The following is a 20,818-nucleotide window of genomic DNA, read 5'->3' as shown; positions in this document are numbered from 1 at the left end:
ATTGTATACTTTAAGTCTGGTTTGTTTTTGAACTAGGTTTGGTTTAAATATAGAATTAATGACACCCGTTATTTTTAAATATGTTGTAATTTTTACGTTTATATCTTTTTCATTTTCATATGTGATCATATGTCCTAGGTAGTTAAATGAATTCACCTGTTCTAAGATCTTGTTATCTATTACTATTTTAGTTCTTACTGGATCTTGTCCTTTAAAGGCCATAGTTTTTGATTTTTCTGTTGATATTATCATACCATAATCTTTGGCTATCTCATTTAGATCTAAAATAGCTTTCTGTAAGTTATCTTCAGAACTGTTAATTATTATTTGGTTGTCGGCAAAGAGGAGAGTGTTTAAGTTTACTGCAGGAGAAAGTTTAATTCCTTGATGTAAATTTTTATTCCATTTTATTATTATTTCGTTTAAGTACATATTAAAAAGAGTTGCTGAGAGGGGATAGATATCCTATATGAGAAAGATAAACAAAGGGCCCTGTCGGACCCCTTTATTTATCTCTCTCATATAGGATAGCTCGTGATTTAATCTTATTTGTATTTGTTTATTTTCATATATACTTGTGATAGCTTTTAGGATATTATTTCATATTTGTCTTTCTTTTAATATGTTAAATAATATTGTTTCTTTTAACGTGGTCAAATGCTTTTTCAAAGTCAATAAATGCAATATGTGTTTCTAAATTGTATTCTCTTCTTTTCTCTATTATTAATTTTAAGCAAAAGGTCGGGTCTATACATGATCGTCATTTTCTAAATCCATTCTATTATAAATAATATAACAGAATAAATAATAATTTATTCTCCAAAATAAATAATAATTTCTGAAATTTCCCCTTAAACTTATTTTTTAACCTCTTAACCAGACTATTATTTTTTAAGGTGAAGGGCCAAAACTGACTATTTTTTTTTATTACAGAATTTGATCTTTCAGATGTTTTGAATAATAAATATGCTTAAATTTTACATTTTAGGTATTTTTTTGAAAATTAACATGTAGAGATATTAACCACCGATTGATTTCTCAGTGATATTTATTTAATATAATAAATTTAGTTTAATCCTTCATCCAAGTGTGTGCAAACAAAGTTTGCACCTGAAAGTATCTTCAGGACTGGGGTAAAGTGGTACAACACCGGGCAACTCCTTGCAAAGGTGGAGTAAGCTACCAACTCTCCTATCTCAATATCTCCCATAATGCAAAACACATCTCCTTGCGGATATGTATAATGTTATGCATTAAGGGAAGGGCTGCTACCCAGACTAGTTCCGACCTTTATTGAGGTCTCTTCAGTGGGAGCCAGGCCCAAGTGGAGATACAAGGCAGAAGCATTTGCAAGGTCACCTCCTCCTATAGGAGCTGCCAAACGGTGTGCCACCTTTTAATTAAATTACTCTGGATTTAGAGAAAGATGTTGAAAGTTTATTTTTCACTTGGTCAGACTATAATAAATTTAGTTTAATCCTTTATCCAAATGTGTGCAAACAAAGTTTGCACCTGAAAATATCTTCAGGACTTGGGTAAAGTGGTACAACACCGGGCGACTCCTTGCAAAGGTGGAGCAAGACACCACCTATCTCAGTATCTCCCATAATGCAAAACACATCTCCTTGCAGATATGTATAATGTTATGCATTAAGGGAAGGGCCACTACCCAGACTAGTTCCGACCTTTATTGAGGTCTCTTCAGTGGGAGCCAGGCCCAAGTGGAGATACAAGGCAGAAGCATTTGCAAGGTCACCTCCTCCTATAGGAGCTGCCAAACGGTGTGCCACCTTTTAATTAAATTACTCTGGATTTAGAGAAAGATGTTGAAAGTTTATTTTTCACTTGGTCAGACTATAATAAATTTAGTTTAATCCTTTATCCAAGTGTGTGCAAACAAAGTTTGCACCTGAAAGTATCTTCAGGACTGGGGTAAAGTGGTACAACACCGAGCAACTTCTTGCAAAGGTGGAGCAAGCAACCAACAGTCTTATCTCAGTATCTCCCATAATGCAAAACACATCTCCTTGCGGATATGTATAATCTTATGCATTAAGGGAAGCATTGGTTGTGTTGGTAGCTTGCTCCACCTTTGCAAGGAGTCGTCCGGTTTTTTATTTAAGAAGGGGTATATGTGGAGCTACAAGGCAGATGATTATGATACACTTAGGAACCAACTTGTAGCAGTACCATGGCATAAAGATCTGCAAGGGAAGGATGTTCAAAGTGCATGAGGGATACTCAAAGGGTATCTGGAGTAAACAGTATCACACTGTGCACCCAAGGTCAGGAGAATAAAATAATTAGATGAATGAGAAGTATCATTAAACATGAGCTGAAAACAAAGGAAATGTTGTGAAGATTATATAAGTTAAAAAGGTGACCAGCTAACTCATGAACAATACAAGGATCAGGCAAAGAAAGGTGACAAGTGTGGTAAGGAAGGCAAAATCAGATTATGAGAAGAAATTAGCCAAATAACCGAAAGAGTTTTTATCATTATGTGGCAAGCAGAAGGAAGAATGATTGTGAAGGGATAACGTTAATGAGTGCAGATGGTAAAGATATAATGGAAGCAGATGAAATTGTTGAACTACTAAGGGATCATTTTTCAAGGGTATACCAACCAAGTGAAGATATAATATAAATTAAAGATACCAAGAAATTATATACCTGGTTTAATCATTTATCCAAGTGTAAGCAAACAAAGTTTGTTTGTGCCTGAAGTATTTTCAGGACTGGGACAACACATGGTAAAGGTGGTATGACTTCACATCGATTGTATTAGTATCCATAATGCAAAGCATATCTCCTTGCAGACATGTATAGTACCATAACATTATGGGAAGGGTCACTATCCAGACCGGTTTCAACCTTTATTGGGATCTCATTAGTGGGAGCCAGACCCAGAGGTGTTACCAAGCTTGAAGTAATTCAGAAGTCATATTTTCATGTACTTGCCAAAAGGTGTCACTGATGAGACCTCAATAAAGGCCGAAACCGGTTTGGGTAGTGACCTTCCCATGATGCATAGCATTATATCTGCATCATGTCTGCATCTTGCAGACATGATGATATATCTGCATTATATCATCATGTCTGCAAGGAGATGTGCGCTTTGCATTATTATTATTATTATGTAACACCTCCAGGGAGTCCAAAGATTCATCGTGGGAGAATGTGGCAACAGTATCGAACAATTGAATCCCATCCAACTACTAACCATGCTCAAACTTGCTTAACTTTTTTGCATGAGCCATTAGTAGCAGAGGCTCTACCAATCAACCAACCTGGGATACTAAGGCAAGTGATGCGAAGTCATACCACCTTTACCACGAGTTTCCCCAGTCCTGAAAATACTTCAGGACTGGGGAAACTTTGTTTGCTTACACTTGGATAAAAGATTAAGCCAAGCATATAATTTCTTGGTATCTTTAATTTAAAGCTGAAGTAGTACAACAAATAAGTAGCAAAACACAATGTAAACGACAAAAAATTTCAACAATAAAAGAGTTTGAGTGTGTTTAAGACATGGTATGATGAGATGTGTGTGTGTGTGTGATAAAAGGACCTCCCAGATGAGTCTTTGACTCCATGAGGTCTTGGGAAATAATAATAATAATAATAATAATATACCACTGAAGGACACTTGTGACTGAGACATTAAACTGTTGTGAGCTAGTTACAGGGTTGACACTGGAAAGTTCAGGAGTGGTATGATAGACTTTGTGTTTTCTTGGATGGACCTCCTCACCATGAGTTTTGTAACTCCATGGAGCTCCTGAATCATAATAATAATTATTATTATACTAGTTGATTTACCCCCCTGTTTTCCCTGGTTCTTTAATGAAATCATGGACTTTTGTTTAACTGGGTATTGTTCTACTCAGCTAATTCGGCCAGGGTCCACTTCCAGTTATCTAGGTTTGAACTTTAAGCTGATCACTAAACAAATTCTGATTTTCAGTATATTCCAAATCACCTCTTTTGCAGCTTTATGGATACATCAAAAATGTGCTATTTACTTCACATCTAAGTATATAATTCAAATATATAAGAATGTATAATTCACATAGAGATGATAAGTAAAACTGTTTTATATTTACTTATGACTTTTAGTGTATTTATTATTTTTGTATATAATACTTCATTAGTAATTCATTCACTGATGTTGAATGTTTCTTTTTTTTAGGAGAGCTTCTTACTTCAAACATTTTTAATACTAACTTCTTACCTCTATCAGATAATGCTAACTCCTCTTGTGGGTCTCCACTATTAAAAGAATACTGTTTCCGAGCTGGTAAGTACAAATGTTATCCATAAAGAGAGAACATGAACTTTCAGTTTTGGTTTTGATTCCTTCAACTGAACAGTGGTTAGTGCCATGATAGTTAATAGGAGTGTAAACAGCATCTGACACATATGATTGGTGAATTCTTAATGATGTCTGCACTTTTAACATATATTCATATATCTATATATAAGAAATTAATTTGTGTAGTAAAGTCTCATATAGTATATTTCCAAGCCTTTGTAGAGTCCAAATACTCATTTGCAGAAAGTTGAACACTCATTGACCTCAATAATTATCGTACCTTGACTTGAAGATATTCAGTGTTGCAACACTCACCACCCACACTGGCAGTGCATTTCACTCATTAACCACCACCAAGGAAAAAATCTCCTCTTCACTTCCTTACTCACATGACCTTTGTAGTTTCCAGGAATGATCTCTTGTTCTTGCATCACCTGTTATCCTATACTATAATTATCCTTGTATCCATTTGATAAACTCTTCTCAACTCCTGCTCCTATCCACCAAGCTCTGAAGACCACATTCTCTCACTCTGCATATACAATATTCCACAGTCTTGAGACAGTCTTAGTTACGCTGCACTTTCTCCAATGTTTCCTTATCACCAATGCTTTACAGCACATATGGGCAACTCCCGGCCCACTACGTCTTTTGATCCGGCTCTAATCTATTTTAGCGAAGTTTGTCTGATTCATGGTGGGAGAAAACATGGTGTGTTCTACTAACTCACATTAAGCTGACGTCATATGACTTGTGCAAAACACACTATGTTTTCTCCAACCAAGGTCTCTTTCTCACTTTGACTAGCGGTGTGTGTGAACGTGTTACAACGTGTCAGTTCAGTACTTTGTTGGTGTTGTGCTTTGTTCAGTGCCTGCATTGATGTTATGTTCTGTTCAGTGCCTGCATTGATGTTGTGTTCTGTTCAGTGCCTGTGGTGTAAGACAGTTTTGTTTGACAGTTCTGAATATCGCTTATAAATTTGGGACAGTGTCAGGGGTTATTTCAAAAAAAAAGAAAAGTAGATGCAGAGAATCGTCAATTTCAAGACAAGTGGATGGAGGATTATTATTTTATTCTGAATAAAGGTTTGCTGTGCAACGAATTTGTATCCGTCAACAAAGAATACAACTTGAAGAGACACTTTACTTTGAGACATGCAGATCACCCGAAAATTGATGGACAACTACAAAAAGATGAAATACAGAAGAAGAACTTGGATACCCAGCAGCAAATGTTCAACAAGCAAAGAATGCAGCACCACAGCATTGTCAAAGCCAGCTTTGTGGTAAGCAAAAAAATTGCTAAGCATTCTAAGTCATTTGGTGAAGGAGAATTTATCAAAGAATGTCTCTGCTGGATGTTGCAAGTATAATATGTCCTGAAAAGAAAAAAAGACTTTGAGAATATTCGTTTGTCGAGACATACTGTTGTCCGACGGATAGAAATTATGGCTGATGATATCAAAAAAAGTTTAAAAGAGAAGATTGCTAGATTGGAAGCATTTTCAATTGCTTTGGATGACAGCACCGATACCTCTGATACAGCACAACTAGCAATATTTATTCGAGGAGTTGATGCGGATTTCAACATCACAGAAGAATTATTGACGCTTCGGCCATTAAAAGGAACAACTACTGGTGAAGATATATTTGAAACAGTCAACACAGTCTTCGAGAGATTTGGGCTTAAATGGAGTTCACTATCTGGCATATGCACTGATGGAGCCCCTTCAATGGTTGGTGCACAGAAGATTTATTGGAATAGTTCATGAAAGAACAATAGAACTACAGATCCAGCCCGAAAATTTAACAAATTTTCACTGCATCATCCACCAACAAAATCTGTGTGCAAAATCGATTAAATTCACAAATGTTATGGAAAGTAGCCAGTATCAACTTTATTAAGTCACGTGCAATAAATCACTGCCAATTTAAGGAATATTTGGCTGACGTATTTTCGGATTATGAAGATGTGTCTTATTATTGTGAAGTGAGGTGGTTGAGTAAAGGTAAAATGTTAAAACGATTTTATGATCTGAGACAAGACATTGCAGATTTTATGGACATAAAAGGAAACACAATTAACCAAGTAACAGATGATGAGTGGGTGTATGATTTAGCTTTCCTTGTAGATGTCACCTGATACCTAAACGAACTGAATCTTAAATTGCAAAAACAAGGACAATTGGTTCATGAACTGCATGGACATGTCAAAGCTTTTTGTAATAAACTAAGATTGTTGGAAAGTCAGATAAAAGCTAAAAATTATTATCATTTTCCTACTCTAGCAACTCATAAAAATATCCCTTATAATTGTTATGGAGATGAACTGAAGGCACTAATAGAGCAATTTGATACAAGGTTTGCCGACTTCAAAAACAAAGACTCCACATTCGCTATATTTGCTCGTCCGATGGATGCTGATGTAAATAATGTGCCAGAAAACTTACAGATGGAACTTATTGAGCTTCAGGCAGATTTAGTGCTAAAATCACAATTTAACAACATTGCTTTGATGGATTTTTATAAATTTTATTTGGTGGAAGAAAAATATACAAATTTACGCACCTTTTCAAAAGAAATCATTTATCTTTTCAGCAGCACATATATGTGTTAACAGTTTTTTCAAGGATGAAATACAATAAATCAAAAATTCAGACAAGAATAATGGACGAAAACTCGAAAATTCTATGCGATTATCCTTAAGTAATATTTACATCAATATTGATAGTCTCATAGAAGTACAAGGCCAATCTTCACATTAAATTGTTATGTCATTCATTATATTATAAAATTTATGCAGTGCTTTATACCAAAGCATTATATTATAAATAAATGAAATATGAAGTAGCAACTTGTTTTAATTCATTTAATATTAATTTATTTTATTTAATAATTTGGTCCGGCCCTTGACTCGGAGACAGAATGATAATTTGGCCCCTGAACTAGGAAAGGTTGCCCATGCCTGCTTTACATGCCTGCTTATACAGTTTCCAGGGATGACCTCTGGTTCTCCCCTGATCTCCCACTATTCTCTGTAGAACGTCTCCACCATTGATCTTATAACAACCCCTTACCAACTTGTAGCTCTCTATCATATCTCCCCTCTTCCTTCTCTCCACCAGACTCTGCAAATTACATCTTCTCAATCTTTCCTCATACTCTACATTCCAGAGGTCAGAAACTACCTTAATCAGTCGCCTTTGGACCCTTTCCAACATTGCTTCATCCTTCTGAAAACCCGGTGACCAAATCTGGGCACAATAGTCCATGTGTGGCCTAATCAAAGCCTTATACAACGGAACAAGAATCTCTCTACTTCTACACGTCAGTGTCCTCCGCATCATTCCCAGAAGTCATTGTGTTGTCTTCACAATTTTGGCGATGTGTCCCCTAAATTTTAGATCCTTATCCACTATCACCCCCAGATCTCTTATTTCCTCTACCTCCAACAATATATTCTCACCAAGCATAAATTCTGCATCCCATCTTTGTTTTCCAAATTTTAAAACCTTACATTTTGCAACATTGAACTCACATCCCCATTTGCTTGCCCAATCACTCAATTTATTCAAGTCTTCTTGCAAGGCCACAACATCTTCACTATTCTTTATGGTTCATCCCAACTTTGCATCATCTGCAAACAACTGAATATCTCCATCCAAATCTTCACCAATATCATTAATATACAAGTTAAATAGTAATGGCCCTAAAATCCTGAGGCACTCCACTAGTGACTTTCCTTTTCCTAGATATCGCACCCCTATACACAACTTGTTGACAACTTAACCACGACACCTGACACACAGATAGGCCTATAGTTTGATGCTTGAGTTCGATCACCTCCTTTATTAAGTGGCACAATCTTGCCCTCCTTCCACTCTTTAGGAACTTGACCAAGTGCAAGACTCGTATTAAAAAAATATGTCAAGGCAGGTGTCAACTCTCTGGCACGTTCCTTCAGAATACACGGTGATATATTATCAAGTCCCACAGCGTTATTTACATCTAGTTTACTCAACTCCACAAACACCTCTTGCTCACTTACAGTCAGTCTCTCCTCCCCATCATCAACTATTCTCAATTTCTCCATGGAGTCACATTCACAAGACTGAAAGATCTTTATGAGCTGTTCATTAAGTATCTCCACCACACATTCTGCAACAGCTATCTTTATACCATTTCCTCCAATCAATGTCATCCTTCCATAATCATTCTTTCTTTTGCTGGCTACATATCGAAAGAACTCCCTAGGATTCTTTTTGGCTTCATTAGCTAACTGCTGTTCATACCTCTCTTTAGCTACTCTCACCAACCAAGTTACCCTCCTTGCCTGGTCTTTGTAGACCTCATGAAATTGGTTACTTCCACTTCTCTTATGCTGCCTCCACAATGCCCTTTTTCTCTGTATCACATGCTTAATCTCTTTATTCATCCATCTCACACCTACCTTATTTAACCTTCTCACCCTTGGAATGTATTTAGACATTGCATCTACTAAATAGTTTTTGAAAATACCCCAAGCTGCATTGATCTCTTTTCCAGCTAACTCCTCATTCCATGCTACACCTGCAAGCTGTCTCCTGAGCTCTTCATAATCACCCCCCCCCCCCTTGTAGTTCCACATATACTCTTTTTTCACAGGGGTCCTTGCACTGCTGGCAACCACCCAGGTAATCACCACATGGTCACTTTCACCAATTGGTGGATGATTTGACACCTTATTTATAATTACATCCTCTGATGAGATGACCAAATCCAAGACCCTTAATCCTCATATGCCCCCTGTTACATACTGTCTGAGGTAGTTATCCCTCAAATATGAGAAACGTTTAGTCGAAACAAAAGTTTGCAAAAGAATATAATGAAAGAAAAAAGGGTAAAAGACTTGACAAGTGACTCTGGTATATCAGCAGTATATCATATAGTATAGTATAAATAATAAAGTGACACGTAAAAACCACTGTGATATCTTTAATTAGTAAAAGGACAGATATTTCATCCTAAAAATAATAGTACATCTTCAGTGTCTGTAACAGTAATAGGAATGGAATACAAGCAAAACATTCGGTGGATCACCTATTAAAATACAATTGTTACCGCATGCTAGGAAATAGTAGAAATAACAAATTTAATCTATTAAGATAAATGGCTTTTTACATAAGATAAACGTCTCCTAGATCTTTGAGAGAGACATATAGTCATTTCTATTTAAATTCGGTCGGTGTAAGATAGTTTCACAACTTTCTTTGAATAAGCGTTCATATTTGAATCTGCATCTATGGAGGAACTGCTTTATCCCACTGGACACTATGAGTAGAGTCAATACTGTGCTGCACCAGACCAGACTTCAGAGGTTTGTTATAATCAATATAATATTGATGTTCTTTTATTCTTTTTTCCAAAGAACGGCCAGTTTGTCCAAAATAAGAGACATCGCATTCGCAAGGTATTTGGTAAATGCCAGCCAAAGATAGAGAAGACAGTTTATCCTTTGTAGAAAGTAATAAAGAAGAAATTTTGTTGATAGGAATATATGCTGGAATCAACTGATACTTTTTCAGAATTCTACCTATAGGTTCTGAGATTCCTGGAATAGGAACTCTGTGGACTGTTGAAGAAACTGTAGGTGTTGGAACATAACAGTCAAATATCTGTTGGATTTGATTGGTCTATTAAAGGTCTAACTTCTTTAAGAAAAGATAATACAATATCCATTTCTAAGGCCGATAAAGGAAAAGCTATTGTAATTATGAATAAGACTGACTATGAGACAAAAGTATCCAGCCTATTAGAAGACACCACGGCCTACCAAGAGATCACACGTAATCCTACTAATTCACAAATTAAACAGCTAAATAAATTACTTGATGAGGTTATAAGTTGGGATCCTAACTATGTGGATAAAATATGCACCTACTTTGGAAGAACTCCTTGTCTTTATGGACTCCCAAAAAATCCATAAGAAGGCTGTCCTGTACGACCTATTGTAAATTGCATTGACTCTCCAACTTATCGATTGCAAAAGTATTATCACGTTCCTTAAGTGCTCTCACTGGTCATTCCAGATCCTATATAAAAAACTCAACAGATTTTCTTGAAAAAATCAAGGATATAAAAATTACAGATTCTGAAATATTAATCAGTTTTGACATCATTTCTCTGTTCACCAATATCCCATTAACCAACACAGTCAATTCTTATATGAAGATTACCCTCTAGATATCGCAAGGATATTCGAATATGTCATCCACTCAGGTTATTTCAGTTGGAAAAACAAAATCTACAAACAAATTGAAGGTACTGCCATGGGTAGCCCTATGTCTCCACCTTTGGCAAACTACTATTTGAAACAATTCGAAGATACTATGTTCTCATCCATTCATTCTCAACCATCCCTTTGGTACCATTACGTCGATGATGTTTTTGCTGTTTGGCCACACACTGAAGATGAACTTTCCACTTTTCTACAATGGATAAATAACCTTCACACACACGCATCCAATTCACTATGGAAAAAGAAAACTCTGGGACTTTACCATTTTTGGACATACTCCTTACTAGAACGTCTTCTGGTACCTTATCTACACGCGTCTTTCAAAAACCCACATTTACTGGCAGATACATTCACAAAAAGTCTGTGCACCACATGTCTCAAAAATTTGGCATTCTTAAATCTCTAATTCATAGAGCACATAAAGTTTGCTCTTCCCCAATAATCTTACAACAAGAATTTTCCATCATTAAAAAGTTAATGGAATCAAATGATTACAACTCCAATCAAATCCAACAGATAGTTGACTCTTATGTTCCAACACCTACAGTTTCTTCAACAGTCTGCAGAGTTCCTATTCCAGGAATCTCAGAACCTATAGGTAGAATTCTGAAAAAGTATCAATTGATTCCAACATATATTTCTATCAACAAAATTTCTTCTTTATTTCCTTCTACAAAGGATAAACTGTCTTCTCTATCTTTGGCTGGCATTTACCAAATACCTTGCGAATGCGATGTCTCTTATTTTGGACAAACTGGCCATTCTTTGGAAAAAAGAACATCAATATTATATTGATTATAACAAACCTCTGAAGTCTGGTCTGGTGCAGCACGGTATTGACTCTATTCATAGTGTCCAGTGGGATAAAGCAGTTCTCCTCCATAGATGCATATTCAAATATGAATGCTTATTCAAAGAAAATTGTGAAACTATCTTACACTGACCGAATTTAAATAGAAATGACTGTATGTCTCTCTCAAAGATCTGGGAGACTTTTATCTTATGTAATAAACCATTTATCTTAATAGATTAAATTTGTTATTTCTATTATTTCCTAGCACGCGGTAACAATTGTATTTTAATAGGTGATCCACCGAACGTTTTGCTTGTATTCCATTCCTATTACTGTTACAGACACTGAAGATGTACTATTATTTTTAGTACGAAATATCTGTCCTTTTACCAATTAACACGTTCATTGCCAATCACATGATATCACGTGGACGTCGCTATCAACACAATAAAAAAATAAAAAAAATTTGGCCACCACACGAAATTCCAATTTTCAGCTTGGCAATGAACGTGTTAAAGATATCACTGTGGTTTTTACGTGTTGCTTTATTATTTAATTACTATGGCACAGGTTCAACTAAAAATAGTACAGTATAGTATATCATAGATAGCAGTATATCGAGATTTCATAGTTAGAGGATTAGATAATGAGAGAATCCATAAGGTCTGCTATCTAGATGGGAGAATGAACATGATAATTCAGGCATTGAACATGAGGAGGAAACGAGCCAGCGAACTGGCTGTGGTCTTGAGGACAAACGATCTAAGTTGATATAAGGATTATGTAAGGGCAAAAACAGGAGGTTATTGAAAAGAGTGAAAGAAAACAGTCTAGTGGGAAAGTTTGTCAGTGCATTACCAAGGTATGACAATGATGAGTTGAGATGGAGAGCTGGAACACGAATGATATGCTAGTGGAGCTGTGTGAGAAGTAGGGAGTACAATTTGTGGATGTATGGCATGTGTTTGAGAGAAGAGTGGAATTATACATGTGTGATGGGTTATATTTAAATAGCTTTGAAGTGAGTGTACTGGATTAAGTGTTGCTAGATGTAAGTACAATGTGAGCTGCATGCAAGAGATCAAAAGTCCAAAGTAAGAAATGAAGGTGAAAGATCAGGAGAGTGGTATTGAAGAGACAGAAGTGCTTGGCAATGGAAACAGTGGTAGTGTGAGAGAAGAAGAAGAAAGAAAGAATGGGAATGCAAGAAGAACAAAGAAATGGGTTGGGAAGCCGGATAGAGAGATATCACATAGAGAGAGAATGAATGTTGAAAGTATCAGTGAATGTGTGTATGGAGATGAGTATATTGCAATGTGAATAGGGAAGTTGAGACTGTGCAGATATATGTGGTGAGCAGTGATAAAGACAATTGGGCAAGGACAGGTGTGATGGGGATATCACAACCAACCAGTGTCTTGGATAGGACTGGTTATAGATCTATAAATGAACTCAGTTTATAAATGCCAGAGGTATCAGAAATAAGGAAGATGAAACATGGCTGAATGAAGATGATATTGTAATGAAATAGAAATGGAAGGATGCAGTATTTTTCACAAGGATAAAAAGGACAAGAAGGAAAGGGGGAGTTCTGCTGATGTTAGCAGGATGTTAGGGGAATCAAGTTCACATAAGGTAGACATGAAAAAGGGAAATAGTGGCACTGGTTATGAGACAGTGTGGTGTAACTTGGAAGTTGACAGAAAGACATATTTAGTTGGATGTTGCTATAGACAGGGAATGTGGAGGGTGGTGATGAAGAAATGTATAAACAACAATTTCCTTATTCTCAAGTCTATATAGCATTTTAGAATAAGGAAAATAAATTTATTGAGTTCTTGAGAGATAACTATCTTAGCCAGCATGTAAAGGTGAACATGCGAGGATCAAGAGTTTTAGATCTGATCATAACATTAGATGATATAATTGTGAGTGGGGTTTCACACTTTCTTCCAATTTGTGAGAGTGATCATGAAGTGGTCACCTGGGTTATGGCTAGCCACATTCACACTTCTGTGAGGAAAGGATATATGTGGAAGTAGAAGGCAGGTGATTATGATAAGCTTAGGAGACAGCTTGAAGCTATAGCATGGAATGAGGAGTTGAGTGGTAAGGAAATAAATGCTGCTTGGGAACTGACAATGAAATACATAGCAGCATCGATGCATGAATGCATTACAAAGGCCAAAGGGCTGAATAAGGTCGATGCAAAATGAATGAATGATGGGCTCAAGCATTAAATCTGGAAGAGGAATGTACTTTGGAGGCAATACAAGAAGAACAATGCTAATTATCAGTTTCAAGAAGAGTATAAAGAACAACCCAGGAGAGTGACTCAGTTAGTAAGGAAAAGAAAATAGCAGTATGAGCAGAAATTGGCAAATCAGGCAAAGAAAAACCCTGGAGAGTATTTTAGATATGTGGCAAGCAGAAGGAAGAATGATTATGGTGAGATGATGTTAATGGATGAAAATAGTAGAATGGTAACTGCTGTAGAAGACATTATTGAGAAGTATTCAGTAATCATTTATAAGGGTGTTTCATCCTGATCAGGATGAAACATGCTTATAGAATCATGAGGAATTTAAGTGTAGACGACTTAGGAGAGGATGGCTTAATTGTGAGTAAGCAGGAGCTTTTGAGGAAATAAATAACCTTGATGTGAATAAGGCAATACGATTTGATGACATATCACCACACATCCTAAGGGAATGTTCCAGGGAATTGGCAGTAGCATTGGCATACCTGTTTAATAGGAGTCTTACAACAGCACAGTCTGCACGATTAGCATAGTGTCTATGTGCTTTGCAACCATATGTCTTGGGAAGGAGTGTTCTAGGTTTGATTCCCATCGACAACATGAGGAGTTTAAGGATCTTAGAAGTTTTTTTCCCACTTGGTTAGACTATAAATTATATATTTAGTTTAATCCTTTATCCAAGTGTAAGCAAACAAAGTTTGTGCCTGAAGTATCTTCAGGACTGGGGCAACTCGTGGCAAAGGTGGACTAAGTTCTCATCACTTCCTTAGTATCCCATAATATAAAGCACATCTCCTTGCAGACATGTATAATGCTATGCATTATGGGAAGGATCATTACCCAGACTGGTTTCGACCTTTATTAATGTCTCTTCAGTGGGAGTCAGATCCAGAGGTGATACCAAGGTTGAAGCAATGCAGAACTCATATTTCCATATGCCAGTTTCCAAAAGGTGTCACACCTTATTATTAAATTTCTCTGGATTAGAGAAAGATGTTGGAAGTTATTTTCCACTTGGTTAGACTATAAATTATATATTTAGTTTAATCCTTTATCCAAGTGTAAGCAAACAAAGTTTGCACCTTAAGTATCTTCAGGACTGGGGCAACTCATGGCAAAGGTAGACTAAGTTCTCATCATTTTCCTTAGTATCCCATAATGCAAAGCACATCTCCTTGCAGACATATATAATGCTATGCATTATGAGAAGGGTCACTACTAGACTGGTTTCGACCTTTATTTAGGTCTCTTCAATGGGAGCCAGACCCAGAGGTGATACCAAGGTTGAAACAATGCAGAACACATATTTCCATATGCCAGCAACTTTTTGGCAACCGGCACTGAAGAGACCTCAATAAAGGTCGAAACCAGTCTGGGTAGTGACCTTTCCCATAATGCATAGCATTATAAATGTCTGCAAGGAGATGTGCTTTGCATTATGGGATGCTAAGGAAAGTGATGAAAACTTAGTCCACCTTTGCCATGAGTTGCCCCAGTCCTGAAGATACTTCAGGTGCAAGCTTTGTTTGCTTACACTTGGATAAAGGATTAAACTAAATATATAATTTATAATCTAACCAAGCGGGAAAAAACTTCCAACATCTTTCTCTAATTTAGAGTAATTTAATAATAAGGTGTGACACCTTTTGGCAACTGGCATATGGAAATATGAGTTCTGCGTTGCTTCAGCCTTAGTATCACCTCTGGGTCTGGTTACCACTGAAGAGACCTCAATAAAGGTCAAAACCGGTTGGAAGCTTGGGTAATGAATGACAATGCTGTAGCCCATGAAGTTTTAACTGAGGCTCAGCTGTTGCTGTCACCCACGTCCTGGGGGAGGGGGGGGTTGGGTAGTGAATGGCAATGCTGTAGCCCATGAAGTCAACTGAGGCACAGCTGTTGCTGTTATCCCTCTGAGATGAAATATGAGCAGCTCTGCTTGGTGGTGAAGTGAGCCTTCTACAGGGTAGAGTGGAAGGCTCACTTCAGTGACAGGTTCCTACTCTCAGTGACAGGCTCACCTGTCACTGAGAGTTCTTTTCAGTAGTAGGGTGAGCCTGTCACTGAGGGGAACAATGCTGAGTTTTTGATCCTGCGGATCGCTCATTATTGGATGATCCAGGGAATCTCACGAGTTTTTTGGAGAGGTAACCCCGCACTTAAACAGGGAAACCGGTCTGGGCTGTGACCCATCCTATAATGCATAGCATTGTACATGTCCACAAGGAGATGTGCATAATATAAATTATGGGATACTAAGGAAAGTGATGAGAACTTAGTCCACCTTTGCCACGAGTTGCCCTAGTCCCGAAGATACTTCGGGCACAAACTTTGTTTGCTTACACTTGGATAAAAGATTAAACTAAATATATAATTTAAGGATCTTCTCAGCCATAGCCAGGTTAGCCAGTCTTGGGCATGGACGGCAGGGTTTTTTCCACCAGTTTATCTGAAGTTTTTCATCCCACAAGCATCAAACCAGCCCCGTGTACACATAGGCTATAGTCACAGGATATATACTTAATCCCTCATTAGGAGGGTTCAACCAGTCCTAAGGGGGTGGTTCAAGAATGGGGAAACCCCACACGAATAAATAAATAAAATGGCACAGGTTCCGAGTGAGCAGTAAGAAGTTAAAATTGTTTCTCTGCATAAAGGTGGTGATAAGGCTGTGGCTACAAATTATAGGCCAATCTGTGTATCTGAAGTTGTGATGAAGGTAGTAGAGAGATTGGTGAGAAGTAGGATACAGAAATGGAGATTGATAACAGCATTATTCTCTGTTATCAGCATGGGTTTGTTAAAGGGAGATCAGTTTTACTAACTTACTTATGTACTATAATAAGGTGACTTATACCTTGGACAGGGATAAGATGCATATATGATGGTGTACTTGGATTTTGCAAAACTGTCACACGACAAGCTGTTAAATAAATTGAAACAGATAGGATTGGATAACAGACTTCTGAGTTGAATCGGTGACAGGCTGTCGAATAGGTATCAGAAAGTTGTATATGGTAGTGCAGAATCCTGAAAGAGCAAGGTCACTAGTGATGTGCCACAAGGATAAGTTTTGGGACCATCGTTGTTCAATCTGATCTGATTTTCTCTCTCAATCATTTCCAACTGTGTAGGCATTGCACACAAAGCCTGGTGAGATTTTTACAGGGTAGTTCACCATTGCTTCCCCCCCCCCCCATTTTATCCTGGCTCGGGACTGGCATATGGCTGGGATGTATTCATGACTGTAATCATGTGTGTTCACTGGGCCAGTTTTCCTGTTCTGGGGGACGAAAAACCCGAGTTTCCAAGTGAAACCCCCCCCCCTACTTCCATATGAGACTGGTTAACTTACCTTTAGTCAAAAGAGACTAGATAAAAGTTCCTCATGTCACTGATGGGAATTGAGCCAATGTCTTTCTGACCAAAGAGCTTTGTCTATAATGTGTAAAGGAATTGTCAACGCCTCTTACTTGGTTATTTAACTTAAGTTTGAACTCTGGTATGGTCCCTAGGGAGTGGAAGGAAGTCAAAGTGGTTCCTTTGCATAAAGGTGAATCTAAGACTGCGGTAGGTAATTACAGACCAATCACCATCTCGGGAGTGGTGGTAAAATTATTGGAAAAGTTGGTTAAGGACAGAATCCAAGAATAGGTGGATCAGATTATGATATTCTATAGGGGCTAACATGGTTCTGTTAAAGGTTGATCCTGCCTTAGCAATTTATTAACTTTTTATAATAGAATGCCATCTGAGTTGGACAAGGGGAATGGCTACACAGTGATACTTCTGGATTTTGCTAAGGTTTTGATAAGATGCCCCATGGAATACTGTTGTGCAAATTAGAGCAGATGGGGATGGATACTAAACTGGTGATATGGATAAGAGAATGGCTCATGGAGAGATACCAGAAAGTAGTGTATGGAGCTGCAGAGTCCAGGATGAGGCAGGTGACCAATGGTGTGCCTTAGGGGCTCTGTGCTTGGGCCATTGTTGTTTAATTTGTACATAAAAGATATAGGAAATAGCTTGAAGGGAGATATTCAGTATCCAAATAAAAAATCAAGCTGATGTTGAGAGTTTGCAGGATGATTTAAATAAGCTGGCAAAACGGGCAAAAGGTAATGGATGTCAGTTCAATGTGGAAAAGTGTAAAGTTATGCATTTTGGGATTAAAAGATTACCAGCTGTGTACCACATTGATGGAATGATACTCCAAGAGATTGGTGAGGCTAAGGACTTGGGGGTGTTGGTGGATAGGGAGATGAAGTTCATAGGGCACATTGCTAAGGTGTCCAAGATTGCACATAGGATTGCTTGGTTATTGAAAGGGGAGTAATAACCAGAGGTTATTATTCCCCTTTATAAGGTGTTGATACTTCCACATTTGGATTACTGTGCTCAAGTCTGGTCACCTGGATCCTTGGAGATGAGAAGGTTGTGGAGAGGGTTCAGAGGAGAGTGACTAAGTTGTTGAGTGATGCAAAAAATTCTCCCTACATTGATAGATTGAGAACTTGTAGACTGCAGAGGTTGGTTGATAGGCAGAGAAGAGGGGATATGATAGAAACATTTAAATTACTAAAAGGTTTTTATAAGATTGATGCAGGGAAAATATTTCAGCTGTGTGATAGTGATGGAAGAACAACAGGTCATTCCTGGAAATTAAGGAAGAGTGTGGTTAACAAGGGTGTGAGAACTAGATTTTTTGCTTGGAGGGTGGTGAATGAGTTGAATGCATTGCCTGACTCAGTTGTGAGGTCTTCGTCTATAAATGAATTAAAAAAGAGGTATGTTAGAAATTGTTTTGATAGTTTGGATCTCCTGCGATAAGTCTACTGATTCCATGAAGATACCCGTAATAATAATAATAATAATATACTGACTGAGCTACAGAGGCTCTTTTGTTGTTCAATTTGTATATTAATGATATGGGGATGGGTTTAACTGGTGATAGCAGCTGGTTTCAGATGATACTTAATTGGGGAGAGCAATGCAGAGGTGTTATGGCCTTACAGGAGGACTTGAATAGATTGCATGAATAGACAGATAAGATCAGTTCAGTATTGCACGCTGTAAGATTTTGAAATTTGGTAAATGATAATGGGATGAAAGTATACACTTGGTGGGGAAACTTTAAAAGAGGTAGAGGATATGTGAGATCTGGGAATGGTAATAGACACCTGCCTGAAATCCAAAGACCACATTGCACAAATTGTGAAGACATCACATCGGATATGAGGCCCTGTGCACAATAATTTGTATGAGGTCTTGATTAAGCTTCATATGGATTAAAAGTCTGTTATCCAATAATCTATATGAGGCCTTGATCAGGCTTCATATTGCAATTATTGTGCACAGATTTGGTCACTGGGTTTTTATGGTGACGAGAATATGCTAGAAAGAGTTCCAAGAATATGTCAGAAAGGGTTCGGAGAAAATTCACAAAGGTGGTCAGTGATCTTTGGAATGAGGAGTATGAGGACAGACTGAGAGAATGTAAATTGCAAATTTTTGTGAATAGGAGGAGAATGGGGGATAGGATTGAGACATATACGTTAGTCAGGGGTTGTTATTAGGTTGACATGGAATATATTTTTCATAGAATAGGAGGGGGGGGATAGTAGAACAAGAGGCTATCCCTGGAAACTGTAGAGGAGTGAGGAGCAGTTTTTACATGGACAGGCACGGTTGGGTGAGCTTTGTATGCGATAGTCTGTACCTCCTAAGATGTGTTTTTGACTCCATGGAGATAGATGTTAATTATAATAATAATAATAATAATGCACAAGTAGATCAAACAGAATCAAACCAAAAATTCTAAATGAAATTATCACAGCAATAAAATCAATGAAGAATGAAAAGGAACCTGGACTGGATGGTATTTCAAATGAACTAAGGAAGGAGGAGAAGGGACTATACAATACCTGAACTATTTATACAGCTTAATATTAGAAAAAGAGGAAAGCCTGATGACTTCAGACTGAGTAAAATCATCCCAATACATAAAAAAGTAGATGAAAAAAAGTGCTACAACTATAGATCCTTTCATTGCTTAGCCATACTTATATGATATTTATTAGAATCATTCAAAGCATAATAAAAAGAGAATGAAGAAATAATGGAAGAAACAAAAATGGGACTCACAGATGGATGAGGAACCAGTGATGCAATCTTCATTTTACAGAGACTAGCATATTTGACTTATGAAATGCAAAAAATTATTTTTGTATGCTATAAACTACAAGCTTTTGATTCAGTAGATAGAAACTGTATGATAAAAAAAATCTGCATAGAAAAAGGATTAAAACTTTACCTATCGTACAGTTTGAAAATATTCAAAATTCAGAAATATTGAACCAATCCCATCCTAGAAGGGAGTGATGCAGAGCTACATCTTCCCCTCTACTTATTATTATTATTCTTTTACTAAGAACCCCCCACTCCCAAAAAAAAAAACACCCATGGAGTCACAGACTCATCTTGGAGGTACCTTTTGTCATACACAGATGGCTCATCATGCTGTGCCTTAAACACATTCAAATTCTCTGCAGACACCATATTCTCAAGGAAATGCATTCCAACCATTCACAACTCTCCATGAAAAAATAACCTGCTTCTCACTTGTTCACACCCTCCTTATACAGCTTCCCAGGATGACCTCTTGTTCTCCCCCAATCTCCCACCATTTTATGAAAAACAACTTCAATTATAATCTTATAAACAATCTCTTACTAACTTGTATATCTCAATCATATCATCCCTCTTCCTCCTATTCACTAGACTCTGCAAATTGCATCATCTCAACCTTTCTTCATATTCAACATTCCAGAGATCAGAAACTATTTTAGTCAGTTGCCTCTAGACCCTCTCCAACAATTCTTCATCCTTTTGAAAATCAGGTGACCAAATCTGGCATAGTAATCCATATTATTCCTTATACACTGGAACCAGAATCTTCTTACACAAATCAGTGTCCTCTGCATCAATGACAGAATTCATTGTGTTGTCCTTACAATTTTGCAATGTATCCTCTAAATTTTCGATCCCTATTCACCATCACCTCAAGATCTCTTATTTCCTCCACTTCCAACAATATATCTCCACCAAGTGTAAATTCTACATCCCATCTTTGTTTCCCAAATTTTAAAACATTATATTTCGCAACATT

At 37.2% G+C, this 20,818-nt stretch overlaps 1 protein-coding gene across 1 annotated transcript in view; it reads left to right on the top strand.

Annotated features, from left to right (window-relative positions):
• LOC150109808 (chorion peroxidase-like) overlaps window positions 1–20,818 on the top strand; it is a 197,943-nt gene that overhangs the window by 125,918 nt on the left and 51,207 nt on the right. The window contains exon 9 of the mRNA XM_090396224.1: window positions 4,193–4,300. Coding sequence (XP_090252350.1) covers window positions 4,193–4,300 — 108 coding nt within the window. The remainder of the gene's footprint in view (window positions 1–4,192; window positions 4,301–20,818) is intronic.

This window comes from Typopeltis vanoorti, chromosome 1 (genome assembly GCF_054136105.1).
Source record: "Typopeltis vanoorti isolate ZY-2024b chromosome 1, IOZ_Tvanoo_1.0, whole genome shotgun sequence".
In the NCBI taxonomy this organism is placed as follows: Eukaryota; Metazoa; Arthropoda; class Arachnida; order Uropygi; family Thelyphonidae; genus Typopeltis; species Typopeltis vanoorti.
This window is presented reverse-complemented; position numbering and strand designations above follow the sequence as displayed.